The 15205-nt window shown below is 34.3% G+C and overlaps 1 protein-coding gene across 1 annotated transcript in view; it reads left to right on the top strand.

Moving 5' to 3' along the window:
• The window catches only part of PCLO (piccolo presynaptic cytomatrix protein), a 320601-nt gene that overhangs the window by 242856 nt on the left and 62540 nt on the right, over positions 1-15205 (top strand). The window contains exons 14-17 of the mRNA XM_026052206.1: positions 2610-2660; positions 3610-3740; positions 5451-5477; positions 10114-10207. Of these exons, the coding sequence (XP_025907991.1) occupies positions 2610-2660; positions 3610-3740; positions 5451-5477; positions 10114-10207 (303 nt within the window). The remainder of the gene's footprint in view (positions 1-2609; positions 2661-3609; positions 3741-5450; positions 5478-10113; positions 10208-15205) is intronic.

Raw genomic sequence — 15205 nt, 5'->3', positions numbered from 1 at the left:
CAGCGCAGGGCTACCAGGATGATCAGGGGCCTGGAACATCTGCCCTATGAGCAAAGGCTGAGAGAGCTGGGCCTGTTCAGCCTGGAGAAGAGGAGGCTGAGGGGGCACCTGATCAGCGTGTATAAATACCTCAAGGGAGGCAGTGAGGAGGAGGGGGGCGGCCTCTTTTCAGTGGTGGACAGAGATAGGACTAGAGGAAATGGCTTCAAACTGAAGCATCGGAAGTTCCACAGGAACTTAAGGAAGCATTTCTTCACTGTGACGGTGACAGAGCACTGGAACAGGYTGCCCAGAGAGGTTGTTGAGTCTTCTTCTTTGGAGATCTTCAAAACCCRCTTGGATGCAGCCCTGTGCCATGTGCTSTAGGTGACCCTGCGTGWGCAKGGGGGTTGGACTCGATGACCTCTGAGGTCCCTTCCAACCTTGTGCATTCTATGATTCTATGATTCTATGATTCTATGATGGGGCGTAATGATGCACCTGTATTTTTATGGACATCTACATGAAGGCAAAATACTTTCACAGTTAAAGGGTACATTCATTTTTGAAAATCCCTAGTTTGCGATGCTCTCTCCCTTATGTTTGAAGTTTCCTACAGCATCACTTGACAAAGAGACATTCTGTGTTGCATAGTTTGGAGTGAATCGAACTGAGGTCTGAAATCTTAATGGACAATATAATCCCTTTGTAGGGGTAAAGCATGAGAAATGTAGGCCATTTCTACTCTACCTCACAGGTATGCATTATTCAAATAGCTCACTGTTTTTGGCGAAAGGTATGAAAATCTATCTATGAACTGTCTTTTTTTTATTTTTTTTTTCCAAGCACCAGGCAGGTTTTAGTTGTTTTCTATCATTATATACAAGCTAGACTAATAATTTATGGTCTATTATATAAACATCACCAGCTTAGTGATGTTCTCAAACTTGTAGATGGATTTGCAAGGCACCAGAGTAAAACATGTTTGTTTTTCCATCAGAATTACTTTCGAGAGACACATACRGTTTCAACAAAATAAACTTATTTTTTTCTTCTGAGAAAGCTTTTGTTCTGAAAGAAACACAACTGGGATACAAGATAATGAATGTAAAATAAACATACTAAAATAAGGCCACACAGGATGGTAAATACAGACAGGGAATATGAAATTCACTTCATCTGGGAGTTTTGTTGTGTAACTCAGAGTGATGCATTTTGAGGAGACAGTCTGGCTTTAGGGACATTCGTATGAATAACAGGCAAGTTTTGACTGTCTCCTCTTCTTTCTGTTGCATAAGCATTTCTTTAGGATTTTTCTGGATAGTTTTGGCACTTCTCAGATCTGAATAACTAAGGGACTGTATCTTCATTGCAAACCTGGTAGTATGCCACGTTGATTTCAACAGGCTCTTGCCCAGATGCGGGTCCCATATTGGTCTAATTTAGAAAAATTATCATTTCACACTCTGAGAAAATCTGTAAGTTTTGGAGAAGTGGGAACACAAACCAGACAGGTTTTATTATTCTCAGAAAGTGCAAGAAATCCTAATAGTCTGTCAGGCTGCTGTTCACATCTGGCAAAGCAGGAAAGGATGGTTTTTAGATYGGCCTTCAGAGAACAATAAGTTTATTCTTGTTTGCATCCTTTGTTTTCCATTGCATCAAACCAGAAAGGACATGTCGAGAGAATGCAAAAATATTCAGATCTTGCTGCAGTATCAGAGAGCTTTCTTGCTTGACTGATGGTTTGCAGATCAGAGATAGGTCTAGGATGGCTCAAGGACACCACCATTTAAYAGAAAGATCAGCTTTTATTGAGAGTTCAGGATCTTATGAATTGAGTCTTATGAGCCCAGCACCTTATGAAATTATGCTTCAACTATTAACAAACATAAGGTAAAGAAAAAAAAAATGAATGAAAAAATACTCTCAAAGGGTTTTGTTACTTTTGTCAGCAACTCAAAACCACAGAAGGAAGAACAGGCAAGATTTTGTAGTTGTGAAGAAGAAATAAAGCTTAAATTTCATGTAATAGTAGACTGAAAATCTGTGGAAATATTACAGATGAAATAATGTATTTGAGCTGATTATCAAAAGCAAAAATCATTATAATGAGTTGGTATAAAATTATTATATCCATTTATAATTGCTACCTCTTTTATTGTCATTCTTTCCTTTTTTTTTCTGAACACATACTCACCTAAACTTGATTTAAATTATTCTAACCCATGCCCTTCAATAGAAAACATACTTGTACTGTGCTTGACCTGCTGACAAGTACTTGGTTGCACTTTACAACTTTAAGTTTTGTAAGTCTGGGATAATGATGGGTTTCTCCCTGTGTGACCAAAGTGCTGAGAGATGTTGATATCCAGGGTGTCTGATTCTGTACTCTTAGGAGGCCTGTGGAAATGACTAGAGTCAAATCTTTAAGTATTATTGAAATACCATAAACGCTACAACTGAACATACAAATTGGAGATAGTGGAATCCTTTTTTAAAATGCTATTGGAGCAATGTAAACAATACTTGTTAAAAATGATAACTTAGATAACCTATTATTCCAAAATGTATGTGTGCTTTTTTGTGRTGTTTTCCTATGTATTTATTTATGTATTTTAATTTGGCAGCCTGCTGAAGCTACAAAGTCTGCTTCTCATCCAATCACTGGAGAAATTCAGGTAGTTAYTTCATGTAGTTATTTCTAAGATGTGAATTATTGTTGCTACTGGTGGTGTTTCCATTGAATAAGCTTTCTGAAAACAATCTCCATTGAGTGATTTCATGTTCATGAAATCATGTTCATGATTTCTTGAAGTGTTGTTAAGTGAAATAACAGATGTAAGACATTGCTAGATTTTCACATTTGTCTTTAATGCCAACATCTGAAATACAAATAGAAGAATGGAAAATGCAGCTGTTTCTGAAAGAGCTAAAATACAGTAAACATTATAATATTTATCCTTTGAGCAGTTATTGTCCATTACTTTTGAAATACTGACCCTTTCTATATTAAATCCAGGGATGCTGTGGGCYTCTTCTAATGCAGTGTGTTCCTTTCCATACAATGCCAATTTTGTGATTAGCTCTTATATAAATTGAGTTCACTCATTATATATATTTTTTTTAATGGAACTGAGCAGCAGATCAAAAGAAGTACAATTTCCTATAGATTTMTGTCCTTAACTTTCCTAGTTCATTCCTCACTCTTTTACTGATATTAGGAGTCCTTCCATACTACAAAAACATTTTCCCACAGCTTGGGCTAGCAAGTATACAGAGTTTGTGTAWTTCCTATTTAGTTGACTGTTTCACAGCAGATATTAAGTGCTTGATTTTCATCTTTTTTACGTGTTTGTTTAATGCCAAATGCCAATATGGTTGCATACTTTTTTTTTTTTTTTAAATAATACCTGTGGAATTTGAAAGAAATCATCTCAATATCTGTCATAATTATCTAGTCTACCATTATGTTCAGGGGTAGATGAGAGAAACTTGTAAAATGCAGTTATTTCCACCCAAAAGTAAAGATTCAAACCTCACTTTTTTCAAAGGGTTTTTAGAGAAGTTGGATCATTTAGGAAGTAATGTTAAAAAGAAAAATCTAACTGAGCTTAATGCCTTCTCTAGCTTCAAGTCAACTATGACAAACACCTTGGCAACCTTATCATCCACATCCTTCAGGCAAGAAACCTGGCTCCCCGAGACAACAATGGCTATTCTGACCCTTTTGTTAAAGTTTACCTTCTGCCAGGAAGAGGGTAAGTGCAGGAGAGATTTCAACCCAAACTTCCTTTATTTTAATTTATGTTTGTTACCTTTCAGTAATAAACAGAACAGATAGTATAGAAAATGTGGGTACATGATCAGGAAAAATGGGGGATTTTAATGAGTTATTCAAAATTAAGAGGTGGATCCTAATCTCAGGATAAAGTTAGTATTTTCTCAGTTGCTTCAGAAGCATGATAATCATATTTATTTATTTTTTAATCTTATTTCAAAATTGTAATGCATTCAAAAATATGTACTGACAGAGTGATAGAGTTTGTTGAAACATACCAAATATATGGACTTCAAAGGTCTTATTAACCTGTCTTTGATGAATATTAAACTGTCTGAATTCTGAGGCTAATAGTGAGTTGTCCTTTGATAGTATAATACAGGAAGCTGTAAGTTAAGGTTAAAATGCAGTAGCTGCTTTAGCTCAGATATCCTGAGACAGATTTGCAAACATACACAATCCCAGGACCTGAATTTGATACAAGATATAATATTAAATGTTAGAAATTTTAGGGGGAAAGCATTCATTCAATGGATTTTTTTTTTTTTTTTTTTTTTTGAAGGTTGGTTTGGATTGATTTGGTTTAAGCTTTAATAGCTAAGAGAAAGTTTTAGTAATTTCAGAAATTTTGTATTTAGTGACTATACAAATCTATAGTCATTTTTTTTACAGAAAATTTCTTTTTAAGCTCTGATGATAATTATAAATAACTGAGCAATTTTCTTTTAAAATTATGCTTCTATATTATTGATATTATAGCTTTTCCTTGCTCTGAAGTTGCAAGATGTCATACATATAATTATACACATAGTAATTCTGCTGACTTCAGTGTTACAATACATATATCTAAAGCTGAGTTGATGGATCAGGCCCTAGTTGGCAAAGACAAATTCCAATAAAATTTTCTATTTGTGTAATTCTAATAGACTCTTAAACTTGGCTATGTTATTAAAAAAAATGTATTGCTGCCTTATTTAAGGTAAAAGAAAAGTGAATGCTATGGTCACAGTTCAGCAGATGATATTAGATAAGAGTACAGATAAGGGCAGTTGGATGCGACAACTGGCATGTGGTTTTATCATTAGAATGTGCTAATTCAAACTGTACAGGATTCAATATTGTTCAATGGCATTGATCCCAAAACTATCACTGAATGTAATGGAACAGGTTAGGACTTGTTCTAAATGGCAGTTTATGGTGGGCAGGTAGCATATTCGATATTCAATATTCAAAAAAAWTGAGGCTTTTTCATAAACTTAGGAGTCTTGTCTAATACTCAAAGACTWGATGAAAACTGTCTATAGCTCCTAAGCTATATCCAAGTATAGATTCATGCTTGGAGCCAAATTATGAAGAATTTGGATTTTACTTTTATTGCCATTCATTTTAAAATTGGCAATGTTCCTGTCTCACAARTAACTTTGTGCTTTAGAGCACATGAGAATGAAGGGTTTCTCAAAGTGTGAAGTTTGATGGGAAACCAGAAACTTAAGTCCTCATGAACAGCTTTTCTGTTTAGTTCAGTCCCCATTACATTGCTTATTCTTTCAAATGCTTCTATTTTCTCTGATTTGATACTTGGAACTATCCTCTCTTCACATATTTTCTTTTCTCTCCGTCTCTTCCTATTTTTTTCTTCCTGATGCTTCTTCTGTGTTCCTAACTCTATTTAACGCTGTGGGGGATGCAGACAAGTCATGGTTGTCCAAAATGCAAGGTAGAGTGTACCATCTCTCAATTTCACACTTTAATATTTATGTGCATGCAGGATGTTACGATAAGCTTATGCATTGAAGTATAGATTTCTCTTGAGTTTTGATGACACATTATTACAGCAGCGCGTTACCTCTTATCCTTTAGTAAATCCCATTTTGTGTCAAAATGAGTCAGTAAATAACTAATGTAGCTTGATGAATTCATACTCTAAACTGGAAGTCTGAAAGAATTTTAATTCAATAAGAAACATCTAAAATCGGTCCTCACTGAAATCTGTGAAGTAATTATCTATGAATTTGTTTCATGATTTTGAATGGTGCCAAGAGAAATGGATGCTATTTGGAACTGAGCCTGAGTATTTTTCTGTCTACATGTTGCACAGCATCCTGGCATAAAACTAAGCAACATTCATTATAATCACCTAGATCAATGTAAGCTGGCTGGCCATATAAAAGGCCATTTAATGTATAAAACTGTTCAGTTACTGGAATTACTCATACTTTCTTTGTGCTGAGTTGGAAACTTAAGGCAAAATTCTATTCTAAAGAAATGCTAATGTCAACCCAGGGTAAGTACATGGTAATAGAATTGCAGATCTATAACTCTACACTTGTGTTAAAAGAGAAGCCTTTTCAAGCTGATCAACAGGAGATATGTGAGACTTTTTAATAAATAGATCTATTCTAACATCATCCTGTTTTGTAATAAAAAAAAAAAAGGATGTATTTAAATGACACATTTTATATGTGGTTATTCTATAGGTTTTGTTTTTTCCTTCTACTTTAAGTTGTACTATGTATCATTAAGTTATAATTTGGGAAGCACAGAAAAATTATATAGAATAATGCAATTTCCATCTATTCACACATGGCATGGTTTGTAAATTTCCGGTATGAATCATTCCATACTAGGTATACATTAGGTTTAATGAATATATTTTAATAAAGCACTACCAATTACAGTTAGGACAAATATGTGTGCCAGTAGGATAGACTTAATACATATATCAAATCTTTCCCTTCAGACTTTTAAAGATCTGGCCTGTTGTCCTCTGGGTCTGGGCTGTTTTAGGTGTGGTCAGGGTCTCCTGCTTACCTCTGCCCTATGGACTTCACTGGGAATATTCCAGAGTTACAAAGTTAACAGCACATTTAACCTTTGTCTCTGCCCACTCATGCTCAGCACTCCATGAATAACCTTCTCMCATATCTCCAGAAAGAATCAGAAGCTTTGAAAAGGTGATGAAGTTGTAATATTACCAAAGAAACAGAGGACAGGATGAGAACATCATGGGTTTTTTTTATTGTTGATGCTGTTTGCTTTTTGGTTGAGTGCGTAACAGGACCTRCTTTCTTCTAACAGAAGGCATATTAGTTCCTTAAAACCAAAAGCTCAGGTGATGTTTAAGAAGGTCTAAGCCATATATTACTGCAATAGCTTCATTAAGGTAAGGTAAATAGGATACTCCAGGTGTAGAAGAAGTCTTGGTAAATTAATCAGATTAGAGATTAATTTGAGGAATATTGTGAGGCCAAAGGAAGAGGTACTCCCAACACTGCTGTCACTTGCCAAGGTCACCTCACTCCAAGTGAGTAGGTGGATTCACAAGAAAACTTAAGAGTGATGAAGGTACATTTCAGGCTTTAGAGAGTGGGAAAAGAAATCCACAGAAATATCTAAAATATGCGAGTGAATTACTGAATAGCCATCAAAAGTGATTTTCCAAAGTGATTCAGATTTTTACTTCAGCTTTGCTTGAAAAAAATAGCTTTGGGTGATTTTATTTTTAATATGCATTTTCTCCCCATAGACTTTCACCTATCCCTCTCTTATTAAAGTACAAGAAAAAAGAAAATTTTCCAAAAGGATTCCACTACATTCCTTGGCCAACAGAACTGACTGCATTATGGAAAGCTKCTGCTTTCTTTTTGTAAGCAGAGGCAGACAGATACTATGTTTTAGAAATCCCATTTTTCAACAAATGGAAGACAGAAGTAGTTTTTTTTTTCAAGAAAATAAATGTAACTGCACAGAATGACTCTGAGCAAAAAAACAAGAGCAGAAAGAGTTGAAAATCCATTTTCTTTGCAATTTCATTCAAAATTGACACCTTGATGAATGAAAAGAAAGGGTATATTTTCCAATTATTGAAAGCAAAAATATTTTACTGTTTTGAAAAGTGCTTATCAGTGTTGTATCTTTTTCTGCAGCTGTAATATGATATCACTGGAGAGATACAAGAGCCAAGGTTTCTATCTTTTTTTTAATAACTATGTGATAGAAACTGATAGAAACTAGAGATTTCTCTCTTTTATGACTATTCATGTTTCATGAAAAATAGATTATTTTCATTACATAAGTATGTTTTGAATATTTGCTGAAAATAAAAACATCCCAAATTGAAAAAAAATTAAACATTTTTAAATTAAAAAAAAAATTAAAAAATGCTTTTAGGCTTAATGTGAAAATTTGAGCCATCTGCAATTTTTGGTGTGGAAATGCCAATAAAGCTTATTATTCTTCATTTTTGATAGCATCTAGATGCTTAATTTAGATGATAAATTCTAAATGCCTCTTTGCTATGCTTACCTATTCAGAGTTATTCTGCTTTCACAGTACATCCCCACTATCTTAATGTTGGCATATGTGTCATTTTATAGGTTTCTTGATATACCAGATCTATAAAGCTGATACTATGTCCACTGCAGGAATGTGGCTCTCATAGTTGTAGTGGCTCAGTGATCCACTGGAGATGGTGATGCTCTACAACATGTGCCAGTTCATTTACTTACTAAGCTTCAAGATAAGTAGTCCTCCTAATAGGTCCATTGCACTCCGTCTACATCACTACACAATAGCTTGATTTTACATTCAAAGCATTCCATAAATGGAGTATAAAATCTCTTTTCTCCTTGTGAACCAACATTTTTAATAAATAACGACCAATTAGAAAATGAGAATGAGCTATAAAATCGGGTAATTACATTTAAAAATAATTTCAAAGATACATGAGTGAGAATACAATTGGGAACAGTAACATTTTGGCAAAAGAATGAGCTAGATGGCATAACTTCCTACATATTTGCTAAGTAGTTCTAGATCATGAACATCAGCAGACTAACTTAAATCTATTAGTTGCATGGACACTTTCAAATTAATACAACTATTTAAGCAATCTAATGTGTATACTATATTCAGGATGAAATTTCTAAAATACAGTGGGTTGTTTGGATTTTTTGAGGTCAATTTTGTAATATATTGAGTAAGGCAAAAAGAAAGACAGATAAAGGAAACTTAATCTCCAGAAACAGACAAAATAATACTTTAAATGGTGTTTTAATTCTTGTAGCAGTATGTAAGGAGTGCCTCATTAATAAGCAATATTGTTAATTTTAGTGGAACACTTGTGAAGTGTTTAGCAAGTTAAGCCACCATATCCAATGCTGTAATTCTGCAGGTACAAAAAGCAGGACAATCCCCTAAAAACTGGAACCTAGAGGAAACCAAAAGTAAATATTAACCTGTAATGTATTTCTTTAACTTAAAAAAAAAAAAAAAAAACTTGTCAAAATTACACTATAGCATTGTTTAGTGGGGTCATATACTGGTCATTCTGTGCCATTTGGCCTTAGTACTAAAGAATAGTCCTGAGCACATTTAATTAAGAGGTAGAKGTAACATGTAAGTCCTTTAATGTGTAAAAAGTTTGAACAGAAGTTTAAGGGCAGTTAACTTGCACAGTAGGGAAAAAAAATAGATTCTTCATAAATGCAGGGTTTTCAAAATATTAAAAGCTTTCCATGCTATCCTATCCAACTCTTTCATGATCTCCATTAACATTTATATTAAATGAAAATTGGAATGGAAGCAAATCTTACATCAAAGCTCATAGCGCTAGATGGATTCACGTTCTATTTAAAGTCTAGTGCATTGCTTTCCTCATGTTTGGCAAATGCAAAGTATAATAGGATATGCTAACATTATTTTTTTAAAACAGATTATAAGACAAACTTTTTACTCTTGGCTACTGATAAAAACAATAATGAACCTGATGCACTTTTATGTTTCTTTACAATACAGTTAGATGCAGATCTAAAGAGTAAGATCAATAAGAAATTAGTGCTTATATCATTAAGAGGATATTAGTTACTCTGTGGCCTTCATTAAACATTGTTGTCAGATAAAATTGCTGTAATCAGAGAATGTAAACTATAAGTATAATGGATACCTCAGTGTGCTAATAGGAGGATTGTCTTGGAAAAGAAATCAATGCATTATTGCTTTCTTTTATAATCAGAGAACATCTCCTTCAGTGCAAAACCAAAGCATGTGTGCACATGCTGACTGATGCGTTAGGTAGAAACTCTTGTGGACAGAGACAGCCTGCTGAAGAGTCATAGGATGATGTTTTAAAAGCCCAAGTCAGGAAAGCATAGTAAATGTAAAAATACCCTTGGGCTGTCTTTGTCCTCATATAGCTCTGTGCTCTTGCAGAACTGAGGAACTGAGTTCCTTTCTTTCTATCTTTTCTTTTTCTCTCTCTCCCTGTCTTTTTTTTTTTTTTTTTTTTTTACTTTAGAAGAAGAAAGAAACAAAAGTTCACTAATGTAATGTTTCCTTCTTTTGTTCAAATTCAGTGCTGAGTACAAGCGGAGGACTAAATACGTGCAGAAGAGCTTGAATCCTGAGTGGAATCAGACAGTCATTTATAAGAATATCTCCATGGAGCAGGTGTGTGGCTGTTAGTACTAGTCCGTGTGATGTGCTGCTTTCTTTGTTCTGTAGTGCTCATGGTGGTGAGAGCAGTGGTACTGGCTGTGAACTCTTGCCAAATTTAGAGAAAATTTAGAATTATGTCTTTGGCTTAATAGAGTTTACTATAGCAATACTCTTGTATTRACTCTTACTCAAAAAATGAAGATGAGGGCAGTTCGGAAGGTACCAAGTGTGAATTTCCTTAACTAGCCTCATGCAGCTCCTCAACCATTATACATGGAACAACTTCTAATCATGCAGATACAATAGGGAAACACCAAAGAAGAATGCTATTACTTTTGCATGAGCTGCTCTACTGTAACTAATCCTATGAGAGTCTTCATATGTGTGTYGGATGAACACTGAGTGCTTCCCAGACAAGGAGGTTGACCACTACTAACCTTTTCTTCTCTCTGCTAACTGTGGTTCAAAGCAAGCATATCTCCCACTAACTTAATCACAGGATTATGCCCTGAAATTCATGCTTTTGTTAGAATTCCTCAGATTTGTGGGCATAGTCCCAGGATCATAATATTCAAAATTATGTCAGATGTGGCAACTTTAAAAATGATAAAGACATACAGGGAGGGAGGAAATCAAGACACAAGGAGTTTCTAAACCAAATGAAGASAGAAGCATTCTTGGTTCCAGAAATCATGCAAATTTACTCAGCATACAGGTTCTACAATTTTCTTGTTCAAAAATATTTCTGAAATGTTAAGATACATGCTTAAATGTAGCAACAATATTTAGTAATTGGTTTGAAATATGAACCACGTAAAATAATCAAACAAAAACAGAAAAAAAAATCCTTGTTATAGAAAGAATTCAATCACATTTGGGAAGAAGGTCTGTGAACATCTGCTCTGCCTGTTTATTTGTGACTCACTAAATCTAATTAAGTTGTGTGGTGTTAACTGAGGCAGTATGTAGCAATTTTGGTACTCCTCTCCATTTCCATTTTAAAGATTTTTTTAATGATTTAAAGAGGCAAAATGATGGTCAGGCTTTTTGTTTAAATTGAGTACTGGATCTGCATACAGTCCTTCATCTTTCTGACTGTTTTAGTATTTTTGTTCTTAAAACTTTCAACTTTATTTTTCAAGGCCATCTAATCTTTCAGTACTTTAAAAAGATCCTGCAATGACCAGAATTTTGAATGACCAAATTATTCAATGTCTTCAGTGTACTTCTCCAGCATGACACCAAGACCTCAATATTGTCTTTCTAACTTGAAACATTAGTTATTCATTCTTTTTGTTCAGCAAGGGCAACATAGTTTAAGATGTTTGCTCTTGCAAGGAGCAAAACTCTTCTCAAGGAAGGACTTGCATRGTTGTTCATCTCATCTACAGCCTTTTGTCTTTACAGTTACTACCTCAGACTAATTGAGAGGCACTCTGCTTTASGTATGTTAACAGGGATTCTGAAGCCGGTTATAGTCAGTAGGGTTTCACATGCTGTTTCCTCTAAGCTTGCATAAATGGAAGTGGACAGTCAAAGCCGAAGAAATAAAATTCCAAGGTTTTCATAGCTGAAATATAAAGCCTACATCTTCTAGGTTCAGCATAAAGTTTTTTAAGGTTTAGTACTTCTAGAAAGCATGGTCTAAGCTTTCAATTTTAAAATGGCTCTTCAATTACTTAATTCGCTTTCAGATCCTGCTATGAGGTTTCACACAGCTATTCAACAGACATTCACYGAATCACACAGAATCACACAATGGTTAAGGTTGGAAGAGACCTCTAGAGATCATCTAGTCCAACCTTCCTGCTCAAGCAGGCACACCTAGAGCAGGTGGCACAGCATCGCATCCAGGCGGGTTTGGAAGCTCTCCAGAGAATGAGACTCCACAGCCTCTCTTGGCAACCTGTTCCAGGGCTTTTTCACTCTCACAGGGAAGAAGTTCTTCCTCACATGGAGACAGAATTGCTTGTGTTTCAATTTGTATCCATTACCCCTTGTCCTGTTGCTGGCCACCCGTGAAAAGAGTTTGGCCCCTTCCTCCCTACATTATCCCCWCAGGTATTTAGACATATTGATCAGATATCTCAGTCTTCTCTTCACCAGACTAAACAGGCCCAGCTCACTTAGCCTTTCCTCATAAGAGAGATGCTCCAGTCCCTTAATCACGGTCATTTTAAATTAGACAATGATCTCTAGGAAGTAGTAGGCAGAGATATCTATGTCAGAAAATCTCCCAATATCTTTGATGTCAGTATTTTGACCATTCTGTGATGAAATGCACCCTTTAGGTCACATGTTGAATTCTTGCTTTCCATTAGAAAATTCCCTCCTTTGCCCTTCATCTGGGATTTTATACAGTGATTATGTTTGTACGTGTATATGCATTTTCCAACCACCATATCTGCTATATATTCTGTCCTCTTCTTAGACAGGAATGCCTGTCCAATATTTCCTTCCACATCTCCTCATATTTTTGAAGATACCTGTGTGAATGATTCTTCTCCTATTAAATTCGATGCCCCGGCTCAGAGAAGACAAATAAAATATGTGTCTCAATTGGCAAATAATTCCACGCTGATAAGTATATTGTACAGTTTGAGGGACTATTGGCATGTATATCTATTGTTTGTACTTATAAACATCATGAACATATGTTTCAAAATAGTTAATAATATGAAGAAAAAAAACTATGACTGTGCTCCCAATAGACCAAGAAGAAATGGTCTGATAACAGACAAAAATGTATACMTGAAGTTGTACAGTGTTAATAAGCCATTCCCTAATATTATCATGAATTTTTATCAATTTTATTTCCAAAAGAATTATTTCCTTTCCATTCTAAATGCATCTCACTTTCTGACAGCAAATAAGTATTATTAAATATTTTCTAATATAGTCCTTCCACTGTCTAGACTGTGTTGTGGCTGCAAAATTTTTCATTTTCCTTTTCTGTTTCATAACCTAGCTGAAATTAAACTGAAAATTATTATGAGAAAGAGATCACCCTTTGAAATGAAACAGACTTTTTCRAAGTCAGAATTATTAGTTTTATAATATAGCAAATTCACCTTTGACAGTTGAAGATAAAATAAATTAAACTCTGAATATTTAGAATTTAAGATTTTTTGTTAAGTAATAAAGTGGAAATAATTACAGTTTGAGAGGAAGATCAAGCATACAGTCTAAATATTGTATAATAATTGCTAACACAAGTCAACTCTCTGCTTTAAGTAGGTGATGCATTTGGATGCATTTAGGAGAGATTAAAAGTGATTTAATTAAAAATTATTAGTTATATAATTTTTATGGTTAAAACTTACTAGTACTTTCACTGTTTAGGTCACTAGTATAATTTGTGGCTTTGTGTAACTCAATTTCTTATTCATGAAAAGCCTAATAGAATTATTTCCTCAAGTAACGGATATTTTGATAAAGCAGTAGATTTAGTAGATATTAGTTGAATATTTTGCTCTTGCAAAATGCTTTCATGTCTTTAAATAGAAGGTAATATACTTGGAAAGAATAGTATTTTAAAAAGCCCCTGAGTGATTTAGGAGACTAAGTTTGATTCCCCAAAATAATAAAAGTTTTCATAAAAGCCAATGAGGCATTGAAGCCTGAAGATTACTGAAGATCTGAAGCAATAGAATGTAAGTTCCTAAGTAATCTGTCAAAAGTCTCCTAAGTTACCTATCAAAAGAGAAATACAACAATATAGAAATGAGAATAATAAAATACTAAATGTGAACATAAACAAAAATAAGTCATTTTGCATGATGGAATACAATACCTTTTACTTACACAAATACAACAATCATAAAATATATAAACTGAAATTTGCAATTGTACTTTTTTATAATATGTGTGAAGTAATTACAGAATTTGCTTTAGGCATAGGAGAAAAGAAAACTACATTAGAATTTTGTCTTTGCTTCAGGCATGTACTGTATGCACTTTTTCAAGAAAAGTTTATTAAATATTTCAACCGATAYATTTTATAAACAAATACATCTGATTTTTAAGCCACAACATAGTGGTGTTAAGATTTTCAGATCAAAAAATGGAAACTTCTGTCATGTGTCTTGTTGATGTCCTCATTGAGAGAAGATATTATCCATAATATCAGATTCTTCATATTCCTTCACCTCCTTTAAAAGTAGATTGTCCATAGCAACCTAAGGCTGAGTTCCTATGCAATAACATATATGTACTGTGTTGTGTTCTTTAACATGCTCCTGCAATGCAATACCTGGAACTAGATTTAGTTTAGGAACACTTTTTTTCATAACATAGCTTGTTTTCAGGTAATTTCACATATTTTCATAGTATTTGTCTGGTCAGCTGGGCCAAGTGGTCTTCCATTAGAGGGACTTTCTTTTCCCTACAATTGCATTGTCTGCTTGCAGAAACCCAATGTCAGGAGTCCATTTCAGAAAAATCATCTGGCATAAGTTAAAACCCTGATAGGGATCTGAGTTGCTGGCTTCATGATCTAAAACAAGATGATTTAAGGCAAGACCTTGCTTTGTCGTTGTAATATAAYGGCTACTTTGCAAGTTACTACCTATCAAACGTGTTTTGCATTTAATAGTGGTGCAGGTTCAGAATAATACACAGTTTCAGAACAGCAATTCACCTCCCATTTGAAGCTCATTTCATACACCCTGCCTAATCAAGCTCTTTTGATGTTTTTTCATTGGCATAATATTTTATAAAAGCTTTATTAAATGAACATGCTTAAAATGGATATCTCCAAGAAATCTAACTGCTGCGAGTTTTCCRTAGTTTTATTGTCATACTCAGAAAAAAAGCTAGCAAAGTAGCAAAGTAGAGTTATAGTTGCTTGAAAGTCTCATCCATTTTCCAGTTTCCAACAAAAATYCTTCAAATTTATATTTTTCCCCTTCCCTGGATTTTTTTTTGCAGTAAGACCATGTCCTTCCAAAATAGCAAACACTGAGCTACTGAGACCTTACATTTCTGAAAAGTACTTTTGCTATTCTTTTC

This window comes from Nothoprocta perdicaria, unplaced genomic scaffold (assembly GCF_003342845.1).
Source record: "Nothoprocta perdicaria isolate Ctin4 unplaced genomic scaffold, notPer1 scaffold_85, whole genome shotgun sequence".
Taxonomy (NCBI): domain Eukaryota; kingdom Metazoa; phylum Chordata; class Aves; order Tinamiformes; family Tinamidae; genus Nothoprocta; species Nothoprocta perdicaria.
The sequence above is the reverse complement of the archived record's forward strand: the minus strand, read 5'-3'. Positions and strand labels throughout refer to the sequence as shown.